This window comes from Lonchura striata, chromosome 12 (assembly GCF_046129695.1).
Source record: "Lonchura striata isolate bLonStr1 chromosome 12, bLonStr1.mat, whole genome shotgun sequence".
Taxonomy (NCBI): domain Eukaryota; kingdom Metazoa; phylum Chordata; class Aves; order Passeriformes; family Estrildidae; genus Lonchura; species Lonchura striata.
The window spans coordinates 15,791,140-15,817,666 of record NC_134614.1 but is presented as its reverse complement, the minus strand read 5'-3'; the positions used below and the strand labels follow the sequence as shown (position 1 = coordinate 15,817,666).

The 26,527-nt window shown below is 44.0% G+C and overlaps 3 protein-coding genes across 3 annotated transcripts in view; 1 reads left to right on the top strand and 2 right to left on the bottom strand.

Annotated features, from left to right (window-relative positions):
• Positions 1-1,787: 1,787 nt before the first annotated feature.
• On the top strand, positions 1,788-19,082 carry ACOX2 (acyl-CoA oxidase 2). Its single transcript, XM_021530854.2, has 15 exons — positions 1,788-1,918; positions 2,613-2,879; positions 4,056-4,218; positions 6,779-6,930; positions 7,181-7,288; positions 7,978-8,097; positions 8,572-8,687; positions 9,082-9,254; positions 10,325-10,487; positions 11,131-11,321; positions 12,451-12,612; positions 13,574-13,679; positions 15,588-15,805; positions 17,561-17,690; positions 18,362-19,082. The coding sequence occupies exons 2-15, from the start codon at positions 2,720-2,722 to the stop codon at positions 18,422-18,424; spliced, it is 2,025 nt and encodes a 674-aa protein (XP_021386529.2). The 5' UTR covers positions 1,788-1,918; positions 2,613-2,719; the 3' UTR covers positions 18,425-19,082.
• Positions 19,083-20,019: 937 nt separating this feature from the next.
• KCTD6 (potassium channel tetramerization domain containing 6) lies at positions 20,020-22,728 on the bottom strand. Its single transcript, XM_021530898.2, has 2 exons — positions 22,620-22,728; positions 20,020-21,420 (listed from the first exon to the last, which is right to left on the bottom strand). Exons 1-2 carry the CDS (start codon positions 22,644-22,646, stop codon positions 20,734-20,736), a joined length of 714 nt encoding a protein of 237 aa, XP_021386573.1. The 5' UTR covers positions 22,647-22,728; the 3' UTR covers positions 20,020-20,733.
• Positions 22,703-26,527, bottom strand: part of PXK (PX domain containing serine/threonine kinase like) — a 42,984-nt gene continuing 39,159 nt past the window's right edge. Inside the window, exon 18 of the mRNA XM_031505936.2 lies at positions 22,703-22,728. Coding sequence (XP_031361796.2) covers positions 22,721-22,728 — 8 coding nt within the window. The 3' untranslated portion in view covers positions 22,703-22,720. The remainder of the gene's footprint in view (positions 22,729-26,527) is intronic.

Sequence of the window (26,527 nt, the reverse complement as noted above, 5' to 3'; positions counted from 1 at the left end):
TCCTTCCATGCATGGATGCCAATGGTTGTTCATTGTGACAGTTCCTCTTCTGTGGAAGAGAGTAAGAACCAATCACTTCTGCTCTTTAAAGATAAAAACCTTTTAGCTATGCTCAAACTACTCCATTGCCTGGGATTTCTCTTACTGCCAGAATTTTCAATACCAGCTTTGCTCTTTATCCAGGTCATGCTGAGATCTCTTCTCCTATGCACTCACTCCTGAAGTGCTCCTAGATAATTTGCTGCAGTGAAATTTCCTGTCAAGGAACACTTACATTTTACTGCCTGATTTACTCCTCATGACTGCCTCAGAAATGGCAAGTTCTGGTTGTCTTCCTCAAGCCAGTGGTACCCTCAGACCAGCCCTGGCTTCCCATGGACACCCCTTCTCAGGAATTCGCCTCTGCCTATTCTAAGTATTTCTCCATACTGAGATTATTTCCCAAAATTATCTAAAACTGCCACTGACTAGACAGTTTTGTGTTGATGAAAGCATTCTATGAAACCTTGAATTGGCCATGATACTGGTGAGATCCAGCCTAATGAAAATAGGCAAAAATGCAAAATTATCAGCAACATAATAATGAGGGTGTGTTCCAACACACCATGACCAGGTGATCTTGCGGGTTTTGTTGATTCTCATCACAGCCCATGAGATCTCTGGGCATCCACAGGCACTTGGAGCCGAGCTGGGTGTGCAGCTCCGGTGGCTCTCCAGCTCAGACTAAAACAGATTGGCAATGGCCTACTCAGGCAGCACCTGAGCCTGCCCAAATATAAACCTGCATGAACATCAGGTTGCAAAGAGATTCAGGGACAGTTTTTTTCCAATCTGTTATCCCTGACCCTCCCTTCAGGAGAGCCAGACGCCTCAATGACTTACAAACAGCAGTCAGGAAGCACAAGGCCAAGCACTCCTGACTCCAGCAGAAGGAAATGTACGAACAAATGGAAAAATCCCACAGAGCACTTCAGAAGGATGTACTGCCTCCCAACCATCATGACCTCCAGTCACTGTGGGATGGAATATTGTGCTGTACAGACCAGAAAATAGCACATCCATACGACACCCTGTCACTGGGAGTGTGATGGAGCCACATGGCATCTTTAATCTACCAGTGATCCTGAACACACCTTCCACTGCCCCTGAGCCACCCACTGCATTGCAGCTGGCTGCTCTCATTGACTGCTGCTCCTCGTGGCTGCTGGGCTCAGTTTAACAAGCTCAGCTCCAGGCTTAAAACTATCGTTACCCATAACAACATCCGATGTCTCAACATTTGCTTAACTTCCCATGTTAAAGCAAGCCTTCCGTAAAGTGAACCCCACGCGTTCCTGACGAAGCAGTTTCCAGCGTGGGTCTGCAGCGGCAGCACAGACCCATCGATGAGCCGTGGGCAGGGGGATCCGCTGCTGGATTCCTCTCCAGGAATCCCGCTCGTCCTGTGAGGGATGTGAGCCCCCATCTCCTGCCCCCCGGGCCCAGCAGGGCCAGGTTCAGGGCCGCGGCAGGTGAGGGAGCACATCCCCGTGCCAGGCTCCCTTCCCCACCCGGCCCAGCCCCGCATCCCGGCCCCGCACCCGAACTGCGGGCAGGGCTGAGGGCAGCGCCAAACCCCCGGGCCAGGAGCAGCGCCAGCCCCGGCGTGCTGCTCTCCACCCGGAGCAGGCTTCCAAAACAACAAACCAGAATTAACAACAGCAGGAGAAGGGCAGCGTGTCCCTTCGGTGACGGGGCTGGCAGTGCAATCCCAAGGCTCCAGAACCGGCCCGAGTGCAGCGGGGCTGCGGGGCTGTCCCGCCTGCAGGGGTCAGCGCTGCCCGAACAGCCGCGGGCAGAGTCCCCGGCAGCGCTCGGGAGCCGCGGCCCGGGCAGGAGGCGGCGGCCGGACGGCTCCACGGAGGACGCCTAAGCCGAGGTACGTGGCGGACCGCGTTTGCACGGAGAGAAAGGAATGGCGCTTTCCTCGCGGAAGAGGAAGCTGAGGCCGAGGCGAGCCCGGCGCTGCCTGCGCTCCCCGTGAGGGCTCAAGGGCAGCGCCGCGTTACCGCGGGCGGGTGTGCCCCGCGCTGCCCCGAGGCCTTTCCCTCTCCAGGGAAACTCCTTGGACTAAAGACCTGAATATATGAAAAAGCAGGAGTTAATGACACATTTGCCGTGGTTTCCCGACTTTGTATTTCTTAAAGTAATCTGATATTTGGAAAGGCAGCAGCCTCTTGAAAGGAAAAATATGATTTATTTTTACTCGTTATGGCTTTTGTTTTTACTAGTGTCCTGCGACCAATCTCACCAGCATGGATTTAGGGGTTAATGTAAAGCTGATCCCCCAGGACAGAGGCAGCACAGGCAGAGTGCTGAACAGGGTCACCATTTCACCAGTGCCTGTGAGCCCTGGATCAGAAACTCCCATAAACATTAACACATAGTAGTGGGATATTCCAGCATGAACTTCTCATAGAATACTGGGGACAGACTGGGAAAAGAAAAATATTTTATGTTTTAAAATATGTCGTAAAAACTGCAATTTGAGTTCCTTGAAGTGCCATAAATCTCCACTGTCCATTGCAGTGAGGACAGGATAGTGCCTAAATATTAATGCAACCCTTGTGCAGGTACAACATCTTGGCCAACCTACCCAAACCACTCGTCGCTGTGCCAACGCCTCCATCAGCCATCCACAGGGAGCCCTGTCCCTTTGCAGGGCGGCGCAGGCTCCAGGATGGCTCTGCTGGAGACCAGCAAGCACTCTCAGGGCTCAGTGCTCGGCAGCGTGAACCCCGACCTCGCCAGCGAGCGGCAAACAGCCTCCTTCAGCGTGGAGAAGCTCACAGCCCTGCTGGACGGCGGCGCGGAGCAGACACGGATACGGAGGGCAGTGGGTGAGTGACCCTTACGAGGCCCTGATGGGGGCTGGCACAGACCATGCCTGTGTCCTGATGCTCTGCTCCTCCTTTGCAGCACAGTGGGGTTTGTGCTCCTGGGCGTTTGCTTATCCCCCATCTGTTTAAAAAGTGGGAGTGTGGAGCTGGAGTCTTCTCTTGATGTAAATCAGTATGACTCCTCCGCAGCCACTCCTGCTGTCTGAAGCTTTTCTTCCTCCCTGCTCCCATCCCCTGTCTCTGGCAAGACTGGTTAAACTGGAATACAAGAACTGAGGGTCGAGCATCCATGTGCAAGGGAAATGCATGCAGGGGCTGGTGCTGCTGTGCAGAAATGCACATCACATGTGAACCACAGCCAGCTTTCCTCCTTGGCACATCAGGCTCATCCAGGTGGGAATTTCTTGCGTGGGTTGGCTCAACCAGGCTGAGCTGCTCTCACTCCTGATAGGTGTGCCAAAAAATTACTGTCACTCAGAAGAAATAGAAGAAAAAACCCTCTCTGTTGTCTCTGTAACTGCATCCATATTATACTTATACTTAGCAAAGGAAAACAGCAAAGCCATTGGGATCACCCTCTTCACAGTGCCACTGGAGTTCAGCATAACCTTCCACGTGAATAGACTCAAGGTATTAAGGCAAAATGGACAAGGGGGTATTCAAACTGACACAGAAAGTGACTCTGAGTTGTTGTGCAACAGTGCAATGGGCTGGTAACATCCCAAGCAGGAGACCCAGCAGGCTCCAGGCGTAACCCACCCTCTGGCTAATGCAACTCTCCACACTCTGGGCAAAATGCAGCTCACTACAGCCCTTACTGCCCTCACAGCAGCTGGAGGCAGAAGGATCCTTGGCATCTTCTGCCAGAAGTCACCTCTCCCTTCCTGACCAGGGAGGGTGCCTTATCTTGCAGGGTCACCATTTCCACTGAACAGACCCTTCTCTCAGGCCCACTCAGTTCCCCTTCTGCTTCCCCAAACCCACTGCTTTTCAGAGTTAGATGTGACAGCCATGGGAGCCAGAACTGGCAAAACAAAACCTGCCTTCAAGCACCCCAAAAATCACAGCATCAGTATCCATGAGTCCAGTCCTGCCTGCTCTTCCCAAACATGGCTTGAGGCACTGCCTGCACTTCCCCAGCCCCAGGAGAACCAACTGTTTTGTGTTGCTTTGCAGTGGAAGCTATCCAATCTGACCCTGTATTTAGCAGAGAATATCAGTATTTCGAGACCCAGAATGAGAGGTATGAAGCAGCAGTCAGGAAGGCTGTTCATCTCCAGAAAAAGATGCATGAGATGGGATGGACTGAGAATGGACCTGAATATAAGTACATTTACAGGTGATTTCTTTTTTTTTTTTTTAATGTACAACTAATTTTTTGTTAAAAGCTTTGTATGCCAACAAGAATCAGCTTTAGCAAAGGCTGGGAAAGGCCAACAGCTAACAGATTAAGTTTGGATAAAAATGTGCTGCAGGTTTTTACTTCAGCAGCACACTTGGGAAAAGGGAAAATGCTGGTACACAACCAGGAACTTCTCATAGAGCAGCACATGGGTACAGTGTGATAGATCACATCAGTTCACAAACACAACAGATTTCCACTTCAGCAACCTCCTTATTTGTGCTGCAGCTCTCACACCATCCCTTAGACATTTTTAAATATATAACCAGAAGTGGAAGTGGTGCTGTTTCGGTTACATTACTGACTTCTAAATAAATTAAAAATTACATTTTGTGTATATAGAAAACACATATTTTATTAAAAGTAAAAACAAAAAGGAAAAAACTCACCTTAGTTTGTTGATAAATGAGAACAAAGTATTTTCACAGTCCTTTCCTTTAGAAGTTTTCTTAACACATTTCAGTTGCTTGCCCCTCCTTTCCCCCTTTGCTCAGTCAGTTCCTGGCTGGCTGTTGCCCAGGGCACGCTGTCTGCTTGGTGAGGTCACATACCCAGTAGGAAGGTGCAAGTTCAGAAGTGTCACTCAGAAGACATACCTGTCTCTTACACAGCACTGCTGACACTCAGAGCCACTTTTTGGCATTTCATAGACTCATAACACAGTTAGGGTTGCAAAGGACATTTAAAGGTCATCTAGTCTAGCCTTCTGCAATGAGCAACAACATCTTCAACTAGATCAGGTTGCTTGGAGCCCTGTTCAGCCTGACCTGGAATGTTTACAGCTCTCTGGGCAACCTGTGCCACTGTTTCACCATGCTCATTGAAAATGAGTTCTTCATTATGTCTAGTCTAAATCTACCTTCTTTTAGTTTAAAACCATTACTCCTTGCCCTATGCTGACAGGCACTGCTAGAAAATTGTCCCCATCATACGAAAGATGATAATTTTTTATGCTGAGCTCTTCACCACTTACAGCAAGCAGAACTAATGAAGGGGGAAATATGCCATCAGGAGCTCTTGGACCTGATCATTATATTCCCATTAAAAAGTAGCTCTCCACTGCTCCCTCAGAACAAAAAAAATCCCACCCAGGTGTGCTTTTATCAGGCCCCCTGATGCCAAAGGCTGCAGCAGGACCAGCCTTGTGCTGTCCCAGTTGCTGGATTAGGAGCAGAGCTGTCTGGCAGGGCACCTCTTGCCTCATGGAACTCCAGGTGAGCACCAAGCTCTTATGACAGAACCCTGGCTCTCAGTGCCAGGCACAGTGAATCACACAATTTAAAATACAGCTTTTCAAATCTCAGCTAAAGGAACGTTATTTCTGGCCAGGCTGCCAAGGATTCATTAAGTCATTTTCTGTTAATCAAAGCAATTTTCCTTTAACTTCTTTGTTCATGTTTCCCCCCACACACACACTGTTTCAGCATGATTAATTCTCTCTCAGGGCCAGTATAAAATAAAGGTCAGAGTCATTTGTTAACAATAGAAGGTATCTATGTGAAAGGAGATGCTCTCTAGAGCACTGCAGTAAAGCAATGTACTAACAGCCACTCAGCTACTGAGAACAGCACAGGCACTCACTTGTACATGTACCTGTATCTGTGAGGTGATTCAACCATGTTCTGAGGAATCCCAGGAAGAGGGATATAGTTATATTCCTCATGTTTTCTTATTATTTCTCACACAGAAAAAAGCTTAAATAAATTTCTCATTTGCACCATGGAAATCACTGTACCCAAGTTCCCATACACAGTTTCTGGAATACTGCTTTTTAGGGTGTATGCAGATGGTCACGGTGAAGGACCAGGGGTTACTTGGATGTATTTTCATTTTTCTACAAGAAAATAACATCTCAATTCAGGACAAATCTTCATGAACCCCAGTATTGCTCACTGACAGCAAAAGGCAGCAAACAAACGGCAAAAAGCACAGCAATAAACCCAACATAACATAGTATTTCTTCAGAATGGAAATGGGAAGGTTCAGGAGATCCAGGTCCCACATAACTACATGTGTAATTCAGTCTAATATGCCTCACAGTGAATTGCTGGGGTTTGGGGTTTTTTAAGTTGGGTTCTGTTTTGCTCTTTCTTTTTAGTTCAACCTCAAAATCTGACTTAAATAATCAAGAAAAAAAATCCTATAAAGTAAAATAAAAATATAAAATGCTCACAGAGTGTCAGGAGCTTTGGAGCTGGGTTGTGTGTGCTTTTAGCTTAGCATCTGCTACTTAGAACAGATAATTCCTCCAAGACCAAGTGAAATGAGCAAGCAACACATATGCAAATTCTGTTATGAAAGAAGAGACAAAAGCAGCTTGGAAGGGCACTTTTCCTGCAATGCTGTGCTGATGCTGGGTGCTGGGCAAGGTATGACAAGGCAGAAAACAAAAGGCAGCAGGTGGTACTGTCTGGTGACCACTGCAGTGCCACTGCTTCATTCATCACATGCCTGGAACTTCACTCCCTTACAAACACCCCTTGTGCCTTCTCTGCAGGGCACTGTCGGGAGATGTCGCGTTCCTCCTGCACCGCGTCTTCATGAGAAGTATTTCAGTGCTGGGCTCTGACAAACAAATTGCCAAGTGGATTCCCCTCGCCACCCAGCACAGGCTCATTGGAAGCTACGCGCAGACTGAACTGGGACACGGTAAGGCTGCAGGGAAAACAGCATTTCTCTATGACACAGCCCAGATTCCCGTGGGAATTTGACTCCAAACTGTCCATCCTTTACTGGGACAGGGGTGGTTGGGTTCTCGTTCATGGTTCTCATCAGAAGGATAACCACAAAACCCTGGTAAATAGCCACAGCCAGCTTCCAGGGATCCTTCACTCTCTCCATCCCTGTGATATACCAGAAGATAGCTACATAGATATTTTTTTAATTTCTTTTTTTAAAGGCACTTATCTTCAGGGTTTGGAAACTACAGCAGTCTTTGATACTGCTACTCAGGAGTTTATACTGAACACACCAAAGATCTCTGCCATGAAGTGGTGGCCTGGAGACAGTAAGTACCACACAAAATATCTTGGGTTTTGCCTCTTTCAGTTACTCCACATACCCTGGTTAAGTTCTGTGTTTGAGGGCCCAGGTGCTAGCAGATTTCAATAAAAGATACTCACATGAACAAGCAAGTAAGAGAAAGGGGGTTGTCCAAGTTCAAAGGCCATAAAGGAGCCACCATCATCTACAAAAACCTCTTGGGCTGCAGGCTGAAGAACTTCACTCAGAAAAGCTCTTGCCGCTGCAGGAATAAATCTTCTCTTGTTTTTAAATAATACTCAGACAACCAAAACCTGCAGGGAGGTCATCAGCATAAGGATTCGAGTCATCAGACAGTCTCAGCATAAAGGATTCAAGTGTGAAATTCTTTGCTCCCTTCAGGAAGGTATTTCACAGAAAATAACTGAAGTAACTGCAACAGCCACAGCACTTCCCACTCTCACCATTACATTAGCTCAAACTGTTTATTTTTTCTCATATTCTGTTACAAAACTGTTAATCCAAGCCTCATGGGCAGCAACAGAGGCAGAATGATGGTGCAACTTCTGAGAGCTAAGAGCAGGCTGATTTAGGTTTCCAGCACACACTTGTGCTGACCCATACCTAAGACCCAACACATTATTAGTACTGATCTCTCTTAACTGTTTATGTTGTATCTTGCTTAAGGGAATGGGGCTGTTTTTCTTCTCACAGTGGGAAGATCAGCAACCCATACAGTGGTCTTTGCTCAGCTGTACATCCATGGGAAGTGCTATGGCATCCATCCCTTCATCGTGCAGATACGCAGCCTTCAGGACCATTCCCTCTGCCCAGGTAAATAACCCCAGACACTGCAGCACTTGTGCAGGTGTTCTGCCTATTTTGCCCTTAAATGTTTTCTAAAACATTGGGCCCAGGGAGAGTTATAATTGCCAAAACCAAGCCAAGAGAGATAGCCAAGGTGTAGTTATCAATAACCACTTCCTTTTGATCTGAAGGAAAGTTTAACATATCTTCAGCCATATCCAGACCAAGCCCTTGACATAACCCGAAGCCTGGGCTGCTCTGAGCACCTCTGCATTAACACCTCAGTTCTGACCCTAGCCAGCACAGAGCCACCTGTCAATGGATCATGGAAACAAACTACTACAAGGCATTTGAATGCCTGTTTCACCCTGCAGGCAAGATCCCCCATGCTGGGGAAGAAGCAGAGCTGACCATGCCCTTCTTTTGAGGTCCCCATTCTGACACAAAATGGGGAGCAAGAAGTTCAAGTGGAAGTAAGCAGGCTGTTTTCTCCTGCTGCAGGCATAAGTGCAGGAGACATCGGTCCCAAAATGAATTTTGAGCACACTGACAATGGCTACCTCCTGCTGAAGGATGTGCGTGTCCCCAGGGAGAACATGCTGAGCAAGTTTTGTGAGGTATGTGTGGACTCACATCACAAACTTGCTGTCAGACTCATTCCACAGCCAGAGAGACAACAGGGACCTGTCTAAATTTGGGACAAAAATCTTCCTTTGAGTATTAGCAAGTCTCTGAGGTTTTACCAAGGGCAGAAGGTACCTGGATCCTAAATGAAAGTCATTGTCAAGAATTCCATATTCAGAAGCTGGGGATCATGGGGCAGGCAGAATGTACCTCTGCCAGAAACAGTAAGTTTGTCTCTTCAAATGGATGTCTTCCATCCATCATACATAAAAAGCATTGTTTGCATTCAGTGAAGGTTTTTCACGCCCATCTTATTCCGTGCATAGCAATTACACAACCATAGTAGTACTGAATAAGGCAGCATCTGACAGCCTCTCTCTACTCTAGGTTCGACCAGATGGCACCTATGTAAGACAGGGGTCACAGAAGATCAATTATTTCACAATGACAGCAGTGCGCATTTCACTCATTTCAGACGAGGTTCTGACACCCCTAATGAAGGCTTGCACCATCGCCACCCGGTACTCGGTGGTTCGCCGGCAGTCCAAGCTAAAGCCTGGGTAATGCCATGTGTCCCGGTGGGAAGGGGGCTGTACACTGTGTTCCCCTGTGCCCGTTTGTATTTCTTCTCTTCATCTTATCTTTCAGCCCATCACTGGCTGATTTCCAGACAGGGCATGATAAACATGCTTCCCCATTATTTACATTAATGAGCTTCAGTCAAAGTACAAGAGAATGTTTACAGTTCAGTTTCATACTTTGAAAGGTCAGTGGCTCACACAGGCAACTTATTCTTTTATAACTGGCCTTCCCCTGTAATCCCATAACTGAGCAGAATCCAGACAAACTGGACAAGTTGCTGAATTCATTCTTATTCCATAGTGTCATACTAGTGGATGCAACATTATAATACCTTCCAACATCCAGAAATCTAATATTCAAACTTTGAGCACTGAATTGTATTGAGTGTTGAATCCCCATTATTTTTCAAGAAATACATTAATTTGAATTGACTACAAAGATCTCTATTTAAATACCCTTTCAAAAGCAGGAAGATCCTAGTCAAAACATGGTTCACTTCAAACACAAACCAAACAGAAGACCACAGCAGCTGAACTATTGTAATAACCAATTCCATCTATTGAAGTCCTAAATGTATCAACCACATGAAGTGATAAAGAACACCCAAAAACAGCTGAGAAAACTTTAAATAATTCAGACTCAAATATGTTCAGGGAAACATTTTTTACACATGGGGCCACAAAGATTCCATTTAATAAGCCAAAGTTTATCAGGGTGCAATGCCACTGCCTTTTCTGGAACACCGAACAACTTGCTGTCCTTGAAGGCCTCATTCTCTTCCCCTCCTGCAGTCCCTGTTCCCCTCTGTACTGACTGACCACACAAAGCCTTTTCTACATTGTTAGGTTTTTTTTGGGTTTGTTTCTCCAATAGCTCAGCAAGCTGGACAGATTTGCTGCCACACTGTCAGCTCAGTCTTGTTCACACACTGCTTCTTGGTAATGAAAAATGCCATTTTCATTCTACCACTTTCATTCATTTCAAGTAAAGTAACAGTAGCTATGCCCATGTCCACACTTTCCCTGCTTCATCAGCTGTCTTCCAACAGGGAACAAGAAGCAAAAATCCTTGACTACCAGACTCAGCAAGAGAAACTGCTGCCCCAGCTGGCAGCAGCCTATGCCTTTCATTTCACCAATGACTACCTGCAGGAGCTATTCAACAGGGGGTACAGAGAGATCCAGAAGAAGAACTTTGACATGCTGCCAGAGGTGAGCTTCAGCAGGATTAACTCATACAGCATTTCTGTTCTCTAAATGTTAAAAGTATTTTAGCAAACTGGACAGGCATTCCTCTCATCACTAAAGAACAGACTAAAGAGAAAACACGAAGTTCAAATGACGTGTCTCAGGTCTGCAACCAGTCAGCAACAGAATTTGTTGTACCACCCCAAACTTTTTGTTTTAGGAACTATTGCAGAGTGAAAAGTCCTTGAAAAGCATGTCCAAAACCTTGTCCCAAGTAGCTGGTGGCACAGTGTTATTACACAACTTCATCTACTACGTGCATGCACATACATCTGAGCCAAAACCAAAAGTGCGACTTTTTAAACAGAACAGAATATTTTGCAATTAGGTGCTTAAAATGAAAACATACTCTGAAAAAAGGTGGCCAAAGCCAGAACTGGCTGAGAGAAACCCAAAAATGCATAAACTGACTACAGTGTGCCCAGCAGGAGCACGTGCAGCATCCCAGAGACCAAAGGTCAGGCTCAGGGAACTGGGTGCTACCACCATTCAAAGGGGAACCTGACAGAGATTTCATGCCCAGGTATTGCACAAAATTTAAAAAAGGAACTTACTCTGAAGATTCCACCTGTAATACTCTGCTTTTTTTTCTCTCTTTTTTTAACAGCTCCATGCATTATCTTCAGGTTTTAAAGCTGTGATCACTCAGCACTGCACGGCAGGAGTGGAGATTTGTCTCCGGGCCTGTGGGGGCCATGGCTACTCCCTGCTGAGTGGACTGCCTTCCTTGTATACCAAAATACTTGCCTCTTGTATTTATGAAGGGGAAAACACCATTTTGCTCCTGCAAACTGCCAGGTAACAATTCAAATGTGTTTGTCTAAAAGTATGCCCCCCATTTATTCAACCTTTACCACTTCTCCAAAACCAGTAAAACCAGCTACTCCTTTCTCACAGCACCATCTAAAAATACAGCTCAGGACATAAACTATTCATGCCTTCAGTCTAACAAGCATGTAAGTGTGTGGGAACTGGATTATCTCTTCTATTTTTGGTTTGGGGACGTATGCAGGTGCTGTTCTGCATAACCTCATTTTCCTCCTTGCCTGGTAGCACAGCAGAGGTATTGCTGTGAAAGTTTTGTGGTTAATTTTTTAAGTAACCAGTGTGACAATGGTGTCATGTAATGCAATATTGATAAAGTGGGGTCGATTCAGAGGAAGAAAAGTTGTTGGATACTGAAAGTGCATGAGTCATATTCCAAGAGCATCACTTTCCTCCAGACACACAGACTCATGATTATCAAGAGACAGGATAAAGAAACTACAGCTGCTTGAACTTTCAATAATGTATGTTTTTACTAGAAGGAGAAAACCAGGGTACTTCCAAGGGTCAGAGCCACCACATTGCTCTATGCTGCCATGCAGACATTTCTGCACTCATTGCTGCTTTTTGCAAGATCAACAGCAAAGTCAAGAGAAATGCTGTACCCTTTTAATTCCAGACATGGTCAGTCTAGCTCATAGCAGAGGTACCAAAAAAACTAAGGAAGTGGGGAATGCTCTCCCCAAGGGTCTCATGTGTTAACATAATGTGATTTGTGTCTTGGGGATGGCAGAGGGTAAGACTCACTGTTAAAGCTCCAGAGCATTGAGACTCAGGTTGCAAAGCTGATAATGTATCTAATCACTAGACTGCTTAGACTGCTAATATAGCCACAGCAAGTTTCTGCTGAAAAAAACATCGTTATGGATTGCTGTAGTATTAAATAAGGCAGCCAGGCCACCCCTGAGACCCACCACAGATCAGGTTACTGTAAGCAGCATGCAAAACAAAAGGTCATTACTTGTTCAAGTCCATTCTGGGCTCCTGACGGGATGGGTCACACCTTGCTGCTGCTCACCTGAGCCCACTTTACTTTTTGCATGTCTGTTTGCTGTGAGGAGATGCCCACCATACCCTGCTTTGACTGTTACCCTCTTCCCAGGTTCCTGATTAAGTGCTTCATGGCAGCCAGTGCTGGCCAGCCTGTGCCACCATCTGTCACTTATCTGGCTGCAGTGAAACACAGGAAGTGTCCAGCCAAGAACAAGTTGGATTTTCTCAGTCCAGATATTTACACTGAGGCCTATCAACATGTGGCAATCAGGTCAGTACAGAAGATGGGAGACAGAATTTCTCTCTTTGACATCAGAAATGTGTTAAGAGCTGAGCTTCTTCCTTGCTTTAAAGAGAGGTAAAATAAAATAAGTTAAACTAGGATTGCTACCATCTGTTCCTGAAAAAGGAAAGGAAGGCTATGCAAGATTAACAGCCATACCAGACATTCAGTATGAAGCTTTCACACTCAGAAGTTTCTAAGCCATGTGCTACCAAACAACTACAGTTCACAGAGTTGTTGACACTGTTAAAGTAAATCCTAGACCACATCACTGAGTTGCCATGCAGTAAAATCTTTATTGGACCCTGAGCAATTCTATTAGAAACTTAAAATTTCACATACCTAAGAAAGTGATGTTTGTTTTCAGTTTGCGCCATAGCAAGAACAGAGCCTCTCATTCTGTCTGTAGCCTTTCAATTACACACATTCAGTAACTTAACATAAACAAAAATTACATCATGAGTGGTCTCAGAATTATGTACATAGTTATGGGCTGTATAGGTGCCACCTCTGAAAATCAGGTAAAAAGACAACTCTACTGTCATTGAAACCAGTGTAAAAACAGCCACTCTTTGAAAAGCTTCATCAGTGGGAACAGGATTTGAATCCCTATGTAGAAAAGGAGAACCATAATGTGACAGCAGTCCAGTATTACTGTTTGTTTTGCAAACTCTCCTTACACACACACAACCCAAGAAAAGCTCAGCCAAACCCCTGGTAAACTACCCTGGAAGCTGAGAAGGCAGAAATCCTTCAGCACCAGAGTGGTTTGGGTTCTTCTCACAATTTATACTTAGATTTTGCATAATCTAGTTCACTCATACTGAGCGTAGATAATTCCAGATATCAGAAATGCCAGTTTGCACTTCTGTCACACATAACTCCCAAGTGCAAATTCATGCAGGTGGGATGCACATACAAGATGCTTTGTGCTTTTTCAATTTTCCAGGCTCACAAGCAGTACAGCAGCAAAACTACAGGACTTGATCCAGTCTGGAGTCAAAAAGCACGATGCGTGGAACCAGTGCACAGTGCAGCTGGTGCAGGCTGCAAAGGTTAGCAAAATTTGTCTGCTTATCTGATATTTGTATTTATGAAACAACATGCAAGAGAAATGGCATGATTAGCTTAAAGCCTAAGTGCTGTTTATTGTTTCCTGTTGGCATCTAAGAGACACCACAAAAAGCCTGTCACTGTGGTCTGCATGGTGGAAAAGTTGTAATAAGAAGCAATTCCTTATCTGAAAAATTTGCTGTCTGTATAGACCAGGTAGAAAAAGACTAGGAGAAATGAAAGGGAGAAAAAATGCATTTACAATTATGCTGCCACTACTGGCAGAATCAGACCTCCCATATCCTGCAACAAAACCCCACCATCTCCAGCCAACACTCATCTTTTTATAAGAATCCAGCGTTTTTGGTGCCCAGAGGGATCTTTCTAAAGCCACTCCACTGAAAGCTGGTGGAGTCACAGAAAAGGATGAAACATGCCTCGTACTTCTTCCATCTGCTGGAAAGATAACTGCAGGGGAAAGAGTGAAAACCAGTGGTAAGTGCAATGGTAACTACTGCTGAAAGATAATTCAAATTTATAAGAGACGCTTTCAGCTGAAGTAGCATTGGGACAGCAGCATTTGTTCCCTGAAACAAGGGTGAATTAATACAGAATTAAGTAGAAAAGAGGGGAGAAAAGCCCTAAATATTAATGAAAATTAAATCTATTGATAGTTCTGTATCTCCCAAAACCAAAGTTCTTTTTTCAATATGTAATTAAGTGCAATTCCACTGCAGTTATGGTGAAGGCCTTCCTTCTCTTCCCTTCTGAGTCAGATCCACAACTTATTTTAACATCATTAACTATTTCTGAAGAGCCTAACATAAGCAGAGGGCTGGCTGTGGTATTATCAGTGCTGCTGCTAGACTCTTCAGAAAATGGGATCCAGGCCCCTAAATTCTCTTAAGTATTTCAGGGACAGGAAATGTCATCCAAACCTCTTGACTCTTCCCCATAACTTTACATTTTTTATATACTGCTGCCTTCTTGGGGCAATTCTGTATTTACTTCTTATTCCATACCTTCCCTGATGATTCACCCACACATCTGGCATGGCAGCTCTATGAACTGATCCCTGCCAGCTCTCAGCTGTGTGGCTCAGACTCCACACAGGTCAATTGCTTGAGTGGCCACTCAGTGCCACTTAGCTTCTCAAGCACGTTCTGCAGTCCACACTGGCCTCCACCTCTGCTGCTTCACTGTGCCAGCAGGAAAAGCTGCAGTGCAGGTGTGCCATGCTTACACCTACAGCTGGAAGGGAACTGTGCAGTGGGGGAGTGAACCCACACAGATTCCAGCACCACCAATCAACCCCAGCAGTGTCAACATAGCAAGAGTCAGTTTAATTCATCTCTGCATCTCTGCTATATTTCTGTCATTTCTGGGTCAAACATTCTACTAGTGTGTGACCCCGAAATTACTAGTTGACTTAAAACCACAAAAGTGGGAGGTAAATTTGGTTGTTTTTCTGTGACAGTGGTGTTTCCAGAGCTGAAGCCTTGTAGACACTCATCCCAAAGTACCATGAGCCCAAGGTCTTCAACAGGAGTCTTCTCCTGTTGATGTACAACCGACATTCACTTACCACACAAGCACATTCCAATGTGTTTCCTTCACATAAACTCTTTGGGATATTGATCAGAACTACTTAGAATAAGTACCAGCATGATTTCTGAAGCAGTTTTCTAGAGTTTACAAATACCACAGTGTTGACTGTTTACACATTCTGTCTTCTGCTGTCACTGTAAGCCATGAATGCAAAAGGCCTGGTCAACCAGCAAACAAAGGATACAGACTGGAGAAGTGCCAGGGAAATGAAAAGGTTTTATATTCTTTGCAAGAACATTTGAGTCATTTGGCCTACTAAAGTGTTTGAGGTGCATTCACTGTTGATTGCATTTGTTTTCCAGGCTCACTGCCACTACATTGCAGTGAAAAACTTTGCAGAAACTGTGGAAAAACTCGAGACCAAGGCTGGCATCCAGAAGATTATGAAACATCTCTGTGACCTCTTTGCACTACACGGGATCTTCTCAAATTCAGGGGCCTTCTTGCATGATGGATACACATCTGCAGCTCAAATGGACATGGTCACAGCATCCTACCTGGACCTCCTGGCTGTCATTCGGTGAGCTGCTTTGGCAGGACACACACAGCTATCCAGTTTAGATATAAAAAAGTGCTAGATATAAAAGGGTGCTGCTGTACCTATAGCAACATCTCCACAGTCAATTCACCTCATTCAGTTTTTACTTCCATTGCCTGGCAGTGCTGGAAATTGAAATGTCTACTCAGAGCTTGTTTTCATGGCAAAACAGACCCAAGTGTCCAGCTTCTCTGCAATCTCTAAAGTTCTGTAACATGAAGTCTTAAATTATAAATGAAGAAGTAATGAACACTTTCTACCATCTGCAGTAGAGTAAAAACAGGAAAATATGTAGTCAGAGCACACTGGCAGGAGGCAGCCACAGCAACCCATCACACATTGCAAAATCTGCTGAAGTCACAGCTAATACAGCCTACTCTGTTGCCATGGGTGAGCTGCAACTGGTACCCAAACAATCCTGCCTACAGCTACTTCAGATGCATCTGCTCAACACCCTTTATTATCAGCTCTGTGAATTCTGAGCTAAGGTATTCACTTACCACAACACTCACAGGGGCTTTTTGACAAAGGGTTGAGCTTTCACTATTCAGTGCTGTTTGTTTAGAACATACTAACTTAAGGTGGAGAGGAGTTGCTACTGTATCTAAAATTTACCTAAGCCACCAGGAGAGAAACAAGAACACACTATAAGCAAGGGCTGAACAGGGCTGAGCCAAACAGCAAGGGGTTTCAGAACTGATTACCAGAATCTGAATTAAGTGATAAGTGTAACATAACATTTTCAAAAGCCTCACATGTTGTCTTTGGAATTCATTGCAATTTCTGTGTTAGTCCATGTCTTGTTAACAGGATTCAAGAATGGAGTATTTACATATTTACAGTTAGTAGAAAGAATATAACCACTTCCTGGTCTGTAGCAAAAACCCAGCCTTTCCCAAACCCTCAGACAGCTCTTCCCCAAAAGGAACTGGAAGATAGAAATGCTGACATTTGAGCAAACCACTCTGCATCCTGGTACCTCAAGTATGAGGTACAGCCAGCACAACCTCCTACACCCAGGATGATGAAAGGATGAGGAAAAAGAAACAATCTCCTGCTTAGGAGATGCTGCCTGTGCTCTGGTTCTCCATGCTGCCACACTGGCCCCTGGACTAGATGGGCCCTTGGATGGGTCACAGTTGTTTTGCTCTTACAGACACAAATAGAAGAGCTCAGCACCTCATGATAAGATTAATAGAAATTCTGAAAGGTGGATGAAGGTTGAAGATCAGCAAAGCAACTTCACATCAATCTAATAGGAACCTTATTCCATTTTATAAGACACACATACAGCATAAGAAAAATGAAACAAAGAAAAGACAAAAATCAAAAGAACAAACTGGAAGAGACTACTGAGAAAACATCTGACATGAGTCCTGAATTAGGGATGGAGCCCAGGTGATGAAGCCAGGGTGAAGACCCTGCAAACACCCACTCAACAGTGCACACAACTCAGGGCATTAGTAGAACATCACAGAATCACAAAATTATTACAGTTGAAAAGAACCTCTGGAGATCATCTAGTCCAATCTCCCTGCCAAGGCAGGGTCACCTAGAGATGTCTCTGAGGAATCAGAACAAGCAGGATTTTCCACCCACCCAGTAAAGACAAGGAGGAAAACTGGCACAACTTTCCAGGAGAAACCTGGAAACTGCCAAGCTTATCTTTGATTTATTTTCCCGTCTTGCAAAGCAGTACCCTCTCAGTAACAGGAATGCCACTCCTGTGCTCTGTAGGAAGGATGCTGTGCCACTGGTGGACGCTTTTGACTTCACGGACCAGAGCCTGAACTCTGCTCTCGGCAGCTACGACGGGCAGGTTTACCAGCGGCTCTACGAGTGGGCTCAGAAGTCACCCACCAACCAGGTAGGGATGAATCACAGCTGGGCAACCTCCAGAGCAGCCAGGGCACAAAGTGCTTTTCTTCTAACAAAAGCAGTACAAATAAGAGAGCTTTTAATTCCTCTTTGTAATTAAGAGCTTTTAATTCCTCTTTGTATCACATTGTACAGAATAAGCTAAAATAAAAGTCTGTTTACATATTATGGAACAGCACTAAATACAGGGTCTTTTCTATTCACTAATGCTTCTACTAGTGCAAAACTTGGGCTCTTAAATATGTTTAACCAGAAAGAGTGTAAGTGTTAAATGAGGTCATTTGATCCCTCATGGTCTTTAGCACTTGGCTTTCTCAATTCATACATCCTGTGGAGTAATACTGTGGTAATTGGTATCCCTTTGAAATTCTACAGTGGAACACAAAATTTGCCTTCAGTAAACATTCAAGTCCAAGCATATTTTCTGAGGTTAAATAGCATGCTGTCCCCTTTGGGATGTGTGGTGTCTGGTGATGAAGGACAGAACATATTATAGGGGAAAAAAATCTAGCACATAGTTGAAGGAGCTGCTGGTTTGGTTGTTTTCTTTTTCTTAAGTAGTGCAGCTTTATGTATTTCAGAGACTGTTCTTAAGAAAAAAAAATAGCCTTTCCCTTCTTAATTGCCATTAATTCCCTTCCACATTCTCTTTCTGAACAGATGAGCCCAGCCTACGAGAGGTATTTGAAGCCACTTCTGCACAACACGCTATCGAAATTATGAAGAACATGTTCGAAGTGAAGGGCAACATTTCCTCCTGTTCTTTGTGCAGCAGTACATTTATGAAACATCAGTAATGACTAATCAGAATTAATAATCAGTTGCTTACTTGCAGTTACAACAAGTATGAAAGATTCTCAGCCAGCCATTTGCAATTAGACAGATGCCAACAGTGCTGAGTGGTACCTGCTGCTGTGAGACAATCTAGTCAGGAATGGTCCAGGGTTCACTGTTTTCTATCCTGAAGTGTCTTGACAGCATCAAAATTCTCTCATTTGACTTTCTTATTCTCTTTTTAAATCCACTATATGATGATTAAGGGGAAGAAAAACCACCACCACACTGTAAACCCTCTCTCAGTGTGCTGTAACTATGTAGTGCCTTCAAAAAACCCAAAACAACCAACTTTACTGAAAAATCCATGGTGAAATCATGATTAGTTTTTAGGAACAAGTTGTTCTCTTCAATCAGAAAGCATATTAACAAGTGCATCTGTTTTGACAATTAAAATAGCTCTTGATTTGCTCAGTACTGGAATATTCCTGCCTAATGAAGATGCAGACAAAGCTGATGCCAGCTCCAGTCTGAAGAATTTACCTTCCCATTAACAGGCTGCTCCTTTCTATAAATCTTGAGCTCCAATAAAGTGTATTATTTGGAATACTGCTTCTCTAATTATTATTCTTCATAATTATGGAAAGGGCAAGCTGATCCAGGCCAGTCATTAATTTGCTCATAAATGAAGTGTTGCAAAGAACATCTTGTGATTATAATTCAATGCCAGTTAACACGAATATTTCTTACCATGTGTTGTAAGAAAGAAACAACTTTTCCTGAGCTTCATCAGTTCTGCTTCTTTCCTCCTTGATAGCAAGAAAAAAATCTCTCCCTGCTGCCTCTTATTGCATAAGTCAAAAACCTGCAATGTATGAACAGGAAGAGACAAAATACGACAGAGAAATACCCCCCAAGACAGCCTTTAGAGCCAGATATGGGATGGAAAGCTCCCACTTACTTGGGACAAGAACTTCATGGGAGAACAGGATCTACTCCATGAAACAGATACCAACGCCCTTACTCCCAGCTGCAATCAAGTTAGATCATAACCAGAAATTCTACTAATAACTATGACAAAAGGACCAGGATAAGTAGAAATGTCTGTATGAAATTAAGTAAAGCCACAGAATTTGAGTGCCTTGACTTCAACATCACTATTAAAAGCATTCTGCAGTTGGAATTTATATATATAAAATACCACATAAAGTGCTGACAAACCAGGCAACTCTATTAGCAGCTACAAGTATTTAGGCCCTGTGTTTCCTCCATCCCTACCCCTTTAACCAGTACAAATATTTGCCATCTTTCTATCAAACTAAAGCAGTTTTCAGAACACAAGTTTTGTCTATAATGACATTTTAATCAACTGATTAACATAAAAAGGAACAAATTACATCATTAATTGAAGAAACCAGGGCCCTACCAGAACACCCAAACTACTCCACAGCACAAAAACCAGAATTTGGGTGGGAGGCTTTTTGTTTGGTTGGCTTTTTTAAGTATGAAAATTCTAAAAGACAAAGAGAAAATACAAAACAGTATTCTGTATTTCACATTTTTATTAGCTTCTTCTGGCAGGCATTACACTTGGGAATAATATTGCACCAGGCATTAAAAATATGAATTCTACCACAGGGACATTTTGCATTTAGAATCCAATATAAATATTTGTAATCATATTTCCATGGCTACAGATAATATTTGGTTGCTTGATTTATATGCATAGAAAGAAACAGTTGTCATAACTGTAAGAAACTGTACTTATCAAGTACATTTAAAGGGTGGGATTTGTTTTCCTAGAATATTACAATACTGTTTATTGATTTAGAAACTAAATTAGTCTACACAATAGCAGCTTCTCCCCAACTGCATTTTAAAATCTTTTTGTTTCTTGCTCCCAGTGTCATAGCATTAGATGAATTAGAAACAATTTAAACAAGAGGTAATTTTAGCACTTTGAGTTGAGTCAGAGAATTGTGTTAATGACACAAAATACCCTATTGTACTGATTCTTCGGACTCCCTCTTTCAAACAAAAAGGTGTCTTGACTGAACAGGCACATGCACGGTTTTTTTTCTGAACTGGACAAAAGAACAGAGCTGCTAGAGAATGGAACTCCTCCAGTCCTCACTGATAAACAATAAATAGTCGTATAAAAAAAGCCCATATTGTTGCTTTAGTCAAAATCCAGACTCTCTTGGGTACACTGCCCAATTAAGTTGCTAATCACTGAAGTGGCTCCTGTGGAGTCAGAATCAGTCATCTGTTTTCCGTGCCAGTCTACAGAAAGTCCAGTTGTGTTCCACTGTGTTTTCGTTGGCACGCTCGCTCATGTGATGGACTCTGGTGTTCCTGATCGTGAAGCCTTGCTTTGTGATGTACTCCATGAGATGGACTCGGAGCGACACTTCCTGGTGGTAATCACATGGCCCAAAGGTGAAGGACACCTGGCAGTCCCTGGTGTCCATCATGTGCTTATTCCACTTGGTGAAGTGGTTTGAAATGCCTTCCAGTAGTGCATGGACTTTCGTCGTGATGGTGAGCTGCGTGATGATCACAGCCACCGGGTTGGAGTACTTGGAAAGCTTCCGGGTGCTGGACAGCTCCACCACCTCCTCAAAGGTATCCACAGGATACAGCGGCTTGGGGTCATTAAGACACTGAATTAAGGGTTCAATCTGATAGAAGTCTGCTTCCTTCCGGAGCAGGTCAAACTCCTTGAAGTCCAGTGGCAAAGTGAGCTCTGAGGTCCTTAAAAAGTTAAGAACATAACGGAAAAGTGGTCCATCTCTGTCAATAAAGTAATTGCCCTGAGAGTCCCTGGCAGTGGGGAAGTCTCCCCTGAACATGGCCCCGAGCATTGAGTCAGGATATCTCGTTAGAGTTGTGAGGGAGGTCGTATACATGTGTCCACCCACATTTAGCGTGACTGGATCAGTCATCTAGAAAGAGAGAAATTGCAGAGTTTATCAAGCCCCAACAAGAAGATTCGATCACCTTGCTGACACACCTGGCAAATACTGCTGGAAAACTGGGGGGAAATCACACTTCTGTTCAACGCCTCTATTTGTTCAAACCTGAACAAATCCAAGCCACCTAGCAACAAGGCACAACTGGCAACTAGACAGGATGGTACTTAGCATGCAGAATGCACATTTCCAGAATGCTTTAGAAATCTTAACAACTGAGCTACTGTTGCAGGATCAAGTTTAGCATTCGGGCAGCAAGTTTTTTCCTATTCTACAGATGGGGAAATGAGAAAAGAGAAATTTCCTGAAGAACAAGTTAGTCAGAATGAGGACCAGCAATGTTCCTTACTTTCACAATCTGGCTCTCATTCTAGAACAAAATCAAAACCAAAAAAACAGGGAAAAAAAAAAAGCCAAACAAACATTAAGCCTCTTTTTATCCCTCAAAAGAGGAAGACAGTGCAGGTTTAAACATAGGGGACCAAGAGCTCACAATCAAAATAATCCACACTTCGGCTCAGAGGCTTCGTTAAAACAGGCAAGGGAGAAAAAGAACTTTCAGCTTTTAATTCTAAAAAGAAATATTTATTAACAAATTAGCATGCTGCATAGAAGTGGGGAGCAGAGCACAAACCAGTCTGCATCAGATTCCAGATAGCACATGAGGAAGCAAGAGAGAAAGGAACATAAATCCCATCTGGCCACCAACTCTAAAAACCAGGACTGCAGCCAGCCAGAGAAAAGAGACATATGCATGGCAGCAGAATGAGAAGGGGAGAAAAATAAGATGTGCTTGTCTAGTTTAACACAAGATTTACAAGAAAAAATACTTTTCTTGATAAATAAAATGACAAAAATCCTTAAAATAATAAGCAAAAAGCATGAACTATTTTCAGCATTTTTGTTAGGAAAACGGTAACAGGGAGCTCAAGGCATCAGTTCAGTCCTGGCTGATTGTCCCTAGCAAATGTGAACCTGGGCACTCCCCACAAATGGCACAGGAGGTGCAGCACTCCAGGGAAGGTGTGTAAGCTGTTGTAAAGCTATTTTAACAGGCATAGTTTTCCTTCTCTCACAACTGAAGCTCAATCTACACAAGGCAGATGTGGAAGGATTCTTGCTGCAAGACCTTGGAAGCCCAGTTGTAGTGCACAGTGCACACTTGCACTCACCATATATCCCCAGTCTCCATTATCCATCTGTTCACGTGCTTGAGCTGTGATATTCCAAGTTTAACAGAAGGCTGCTGAAAGGATACACAATTCCTCTCCTCTTATCTTCCTGCAGGAAAAAGCACACACAAACACAGAACAAAACAGCAAACCATCAGTACCTACAAGAACACCAAGGGGAATGCTTTCCAATCAAAGACAGGCTCTCTGCCAGGAAAACATTCAGCTACAAAGTCACACTAGCAGGAGAATCTGCAAACCCTCTTTTCCCTCCTTCTCCCATCACATTACCTACAGGACTGTCTCTGGAGCACACGTAACCACTCCACTGGTTGCCTGAACATCCCAGTTTTCTTGAAAAACAAGCAATGTGCTTCTGAGGGCAATACACGTTCACAAGCAACCTTTCACCTGGGAAACTGTGAGTACTTTGAAAGACAGATGCCATTTTCCCAATTAAGAAAGTTTATTTAGCCACCTCTGAGGTCACACAAGTGATCCGTTAATATTAGTCAACATTCCCATGCTCCAGTTTCAAACTGCTCAGAAAAATAAATTGAGCATGAAAGTCAATGAACACTAAAAAGAAAAATCCCTCACTGCAGAATTAATAATTCAGTAGTGGAGAACTGCAACTGATAGCAAGAACATTAATCTACAGACAAAGAGTATGAAAGGACTTTCCAGACGCCTACTCTCAAAAGCAATCTCTGTAGGGACAAGCCAAAGGACATCTAACATGCTGTCAACACACTCCAACAAAAGCAATTTGAGAAGAGATTCATGCTGTGACTTCCCAGAAGATGCTGAACTGTTGACTTGCATAACAAGGGGACTGTCCACAGGAGCACAAGGCAAATCCACAGCCAGGCTGGCAGCTTAAGAAGGGGGAAGTGAATGACCTCAGACTCCAGTGCTGATTTGCCAAAGGTGGCCTGTCAACCTTGTCAAGCGATGGAAGGACAGGGAAGCCAGTTGTCAGTAAGCCTTTATCCCTACCCAGAGCCTGCCTCTCTGCTAGAATTGCTGAAAATTTAGGTCAGCTTGTTTTAAGTAGGGTAGAGCTTCTCAGCTTTGTTTATTTTTACATCTTAAAAGACCACACAGTTCCCAAGACTTCTGGTCCCATCCTCGTTACTAACAAACTTCAACATACAGCCACCCCAGCTAAAGGCAGCAAAAAGATTTAGCCAAGCCAGAGCCCCACATTCCAAGACAACTGAATGTTCACAATTAATTCCCAAACAAAAAAAGATAACTTGCCCTTCTCATTCCTAGGAAATGAGGTTGGCTTCATTCACCACAGAAGAAGACAGCACATCCCACCTCTCTGTGCCCTGCTGCCCTGCCCAAATCCACAGCCTGGGCAAAACAGTGTCCAGCAGGTCAGGTCTTTGGGACCCAGCAGCACAAGCACAGCCCCAGCTGCATCTCAGGTGGATTAAAGAGTGAAAAAAACAAAATCAGTATATGAAAATAGTGAGGTCAGACAACACAAGACTAAGGAATACTAAGGTACAGAACAAGTCATACCAGGATCCTATTTTTACAAATTAGAGACAGAGTATGCCTCAAGAGAGTACATTAAAGCACATCCCCCTACAGCAGATAAACGTGGAACGCCAGCTCTTTTGCCAACCTCTGTAATTATTTTTTTTAACTCCTCAAAAAGCAAGAAGTGAATTCTTTCAGGGTTTTGCTGTTTGATTTTTTGTTTCATTTTGTTTTGTTTTTTGGGTTTGGACTTTTTTATTTGTTTGTTTGGAGGGTGGTTTTTTTGTTTGGTTTTGGTTTTGGGGTTTTTTTTTTTTGGAATTGTCACTCAAGTACAGTTTGTAAACTTTTAGCAATAAACCAGACCTTTTAAATTCTAGCACTTGAATGTGTTATCCTGATCAAGTACAAGATGAGGATGACATGTAGATGCATTAAAACCATATGAGACTGTACAGGTTTCTGATAATCACTTGAAAGTGAAATGATGCAGCCAGACAGAAACCTCACCAGTAATCATGACAGAAGAGATCTGCAGTCTTAATAAAATTAACTCAAATTACACATCCAGAATATTTCAAAGGCAGAGATGTCCATCAGTGTTATTTTAACTAGTGAATATGATGTTATTTTGGTCAGCATGTAAGTCCAGTACGGATGAATCAAGACTTCATCAGGGAAAGAGAGAGCCACTGCAAGCCAGTGCAAAGGCATGCTTTAGTCTTTGATCACAGCATTGCTGTGTAACTGTGGAGTAAAAAATTTACAAGAGCAATCATCTGAAACAAACCTAGCCCTCAACACAGAAGGGGCATGGAGAAATCCCTGTGACCATTGTGTAAGGACCCAGAACCACAAGGCACACACAGACCTCCCTGGAAAACCAGTGCTGGAGCAGGATGTGCCACACAAAAGGATGATACCAGGAGGTCATCCTAAAATGCCCGAGTGTGACCCCAACTCTTCACTACTTTCTTTATCAGCCTGGGAGCTCTGAATTTCTAGACAACTTCAGAGGTGAAAGTAGCTTAGTTTGGGGACAACCTGAGCTAAGGACTCACCAACCACATCACAGCAAGGCTGAGGATGGACACCCTTCATAACATGTGCCCTTTCAATGATGCTTTAAATCCTCCTGAATGGGATACAGTGATCATCAGTGGGGGTGGGCAGAGACTCCATCCATCCTTCAGCACAGGCAGCCTCAAGCCAGCTCTGTCCTTGTGTCACACACCAATGGACTGCATGCAGGGACAAGCTTGCTAACACAGCTACTCCTGTCCAGACAGCAAATTACAGATGACACACAGTCATATCCCAAGGCAGCCTACATTTGATAACCACAAAAAATATTTAAAGTGAAATTCAGTCAAACAAACTGCTGACACAGTTCAGCCAAATGGGATGTCCCTCTCTGGTGGGAGCAGAAGTGCACAGATGGTGTCAAACCACAGTCCTGCTGTCGTGACACTGCTCTGCGTGCAGGGACAGGACACACAGCAGTGACACGGTCACTGGGGCTCCTGCCACAGCCCAGCACAGCCAGAACTGGAATGGCATGGTGAGAAGCAAGAAAAGCACTCAGGTCATCACTTTATACCCAACACACCAAACTGGATACCTGCATTTATAAAACACTCACTCTTATTTCATATGTTATGACTCAGAGGATTACAAGGCTGTTTATCAGCAACACTGCTGCAACAGGTAGTGCCACTAACTCCAGCAGGGCTTCTCCCAGAACAGAGCTGCAAACCAGTTTGCAAGCTGAAATTCAAAGAAAGCATTTAAGAGTCAGATGAACGTCTGCATCTGGGAAAACACACAGACACACACACACAGACACACACACACACTCGGGCCAGGCCAGGGGGTGCCAACAGCCCTGCCAGGCATTCACACTGCTGGGACTACAGGCTACCAGCACTCCATGGTGCAACGTGCAGTTACTTAAAGGAGGAGCAGAAATACACCAAGCTGTTCTAAGTCCAGAGGCACAGATCACCTGATTTGCTCTGGATGTTCTTCATCTAGTTCTTCAAACAAAAGAATTAAGGGATTTACATCTTTCATGGGCAGTCTGGTATCAATATTACAGCACAGGCTGTTTAACCTCAAGAGTTACCTTTGATTCCTATGTCAATAGAGAGATGGAAGTAATTCTAGCAGTGGCAACTTAAAATGAAAAAGAGCAAGGTAAAACTCTGACATACACTTGGCATTTCAGCTACTCATCCCCTTTGTGAGCTCCCTGCCTCTCACACTTAGATCTCACAAGATGAGAAGAAACTCCATCTACCAGCACAGTTACACTGTACAGGGACAAGCTCTCTCTTTCCCAGCCAGTCAGAATATCTGAGAGGCAAGTTCTTACTGTAAATTATTGGTGACTCACCTGAACTGACAAACACTGA

Coding starts and splice junctions, on each gene's coding strand:
- KCTD6 (XM_021530898.2), bottom strand. CDS start 22,646: ATGGATAATGGAGACTGGGGATATATG. Junction 21,421..22,619: donor ATGGAGACTGGGGATATATG/GTGAGTGCAAGT, acceptor CTCTCTTTCTAG/ATGACTGATCCAGTCACGCT.
- ACOX2 (XM_021530854.2), top strand. CDS start 2,720: ATGGCTCTGCTGGAGACCAGCAAGCACTCTCAGGGCTCAGTGCTCGGC. Junction 6,931..7,180: donor GCAGACTGAACTGGGACACG/GTAAGGCTGCAG, acceptor CTTTTTTTAAAG/GCACTTATCTTCAGGGTTTG. Junction 9,255..10,324: donor CAGTCCAAGCTAAAGCCTGG/GTAATGCCATGT, acceptor GTCTTCCAACAG/GGAACAAGAAGCAAAAATCC.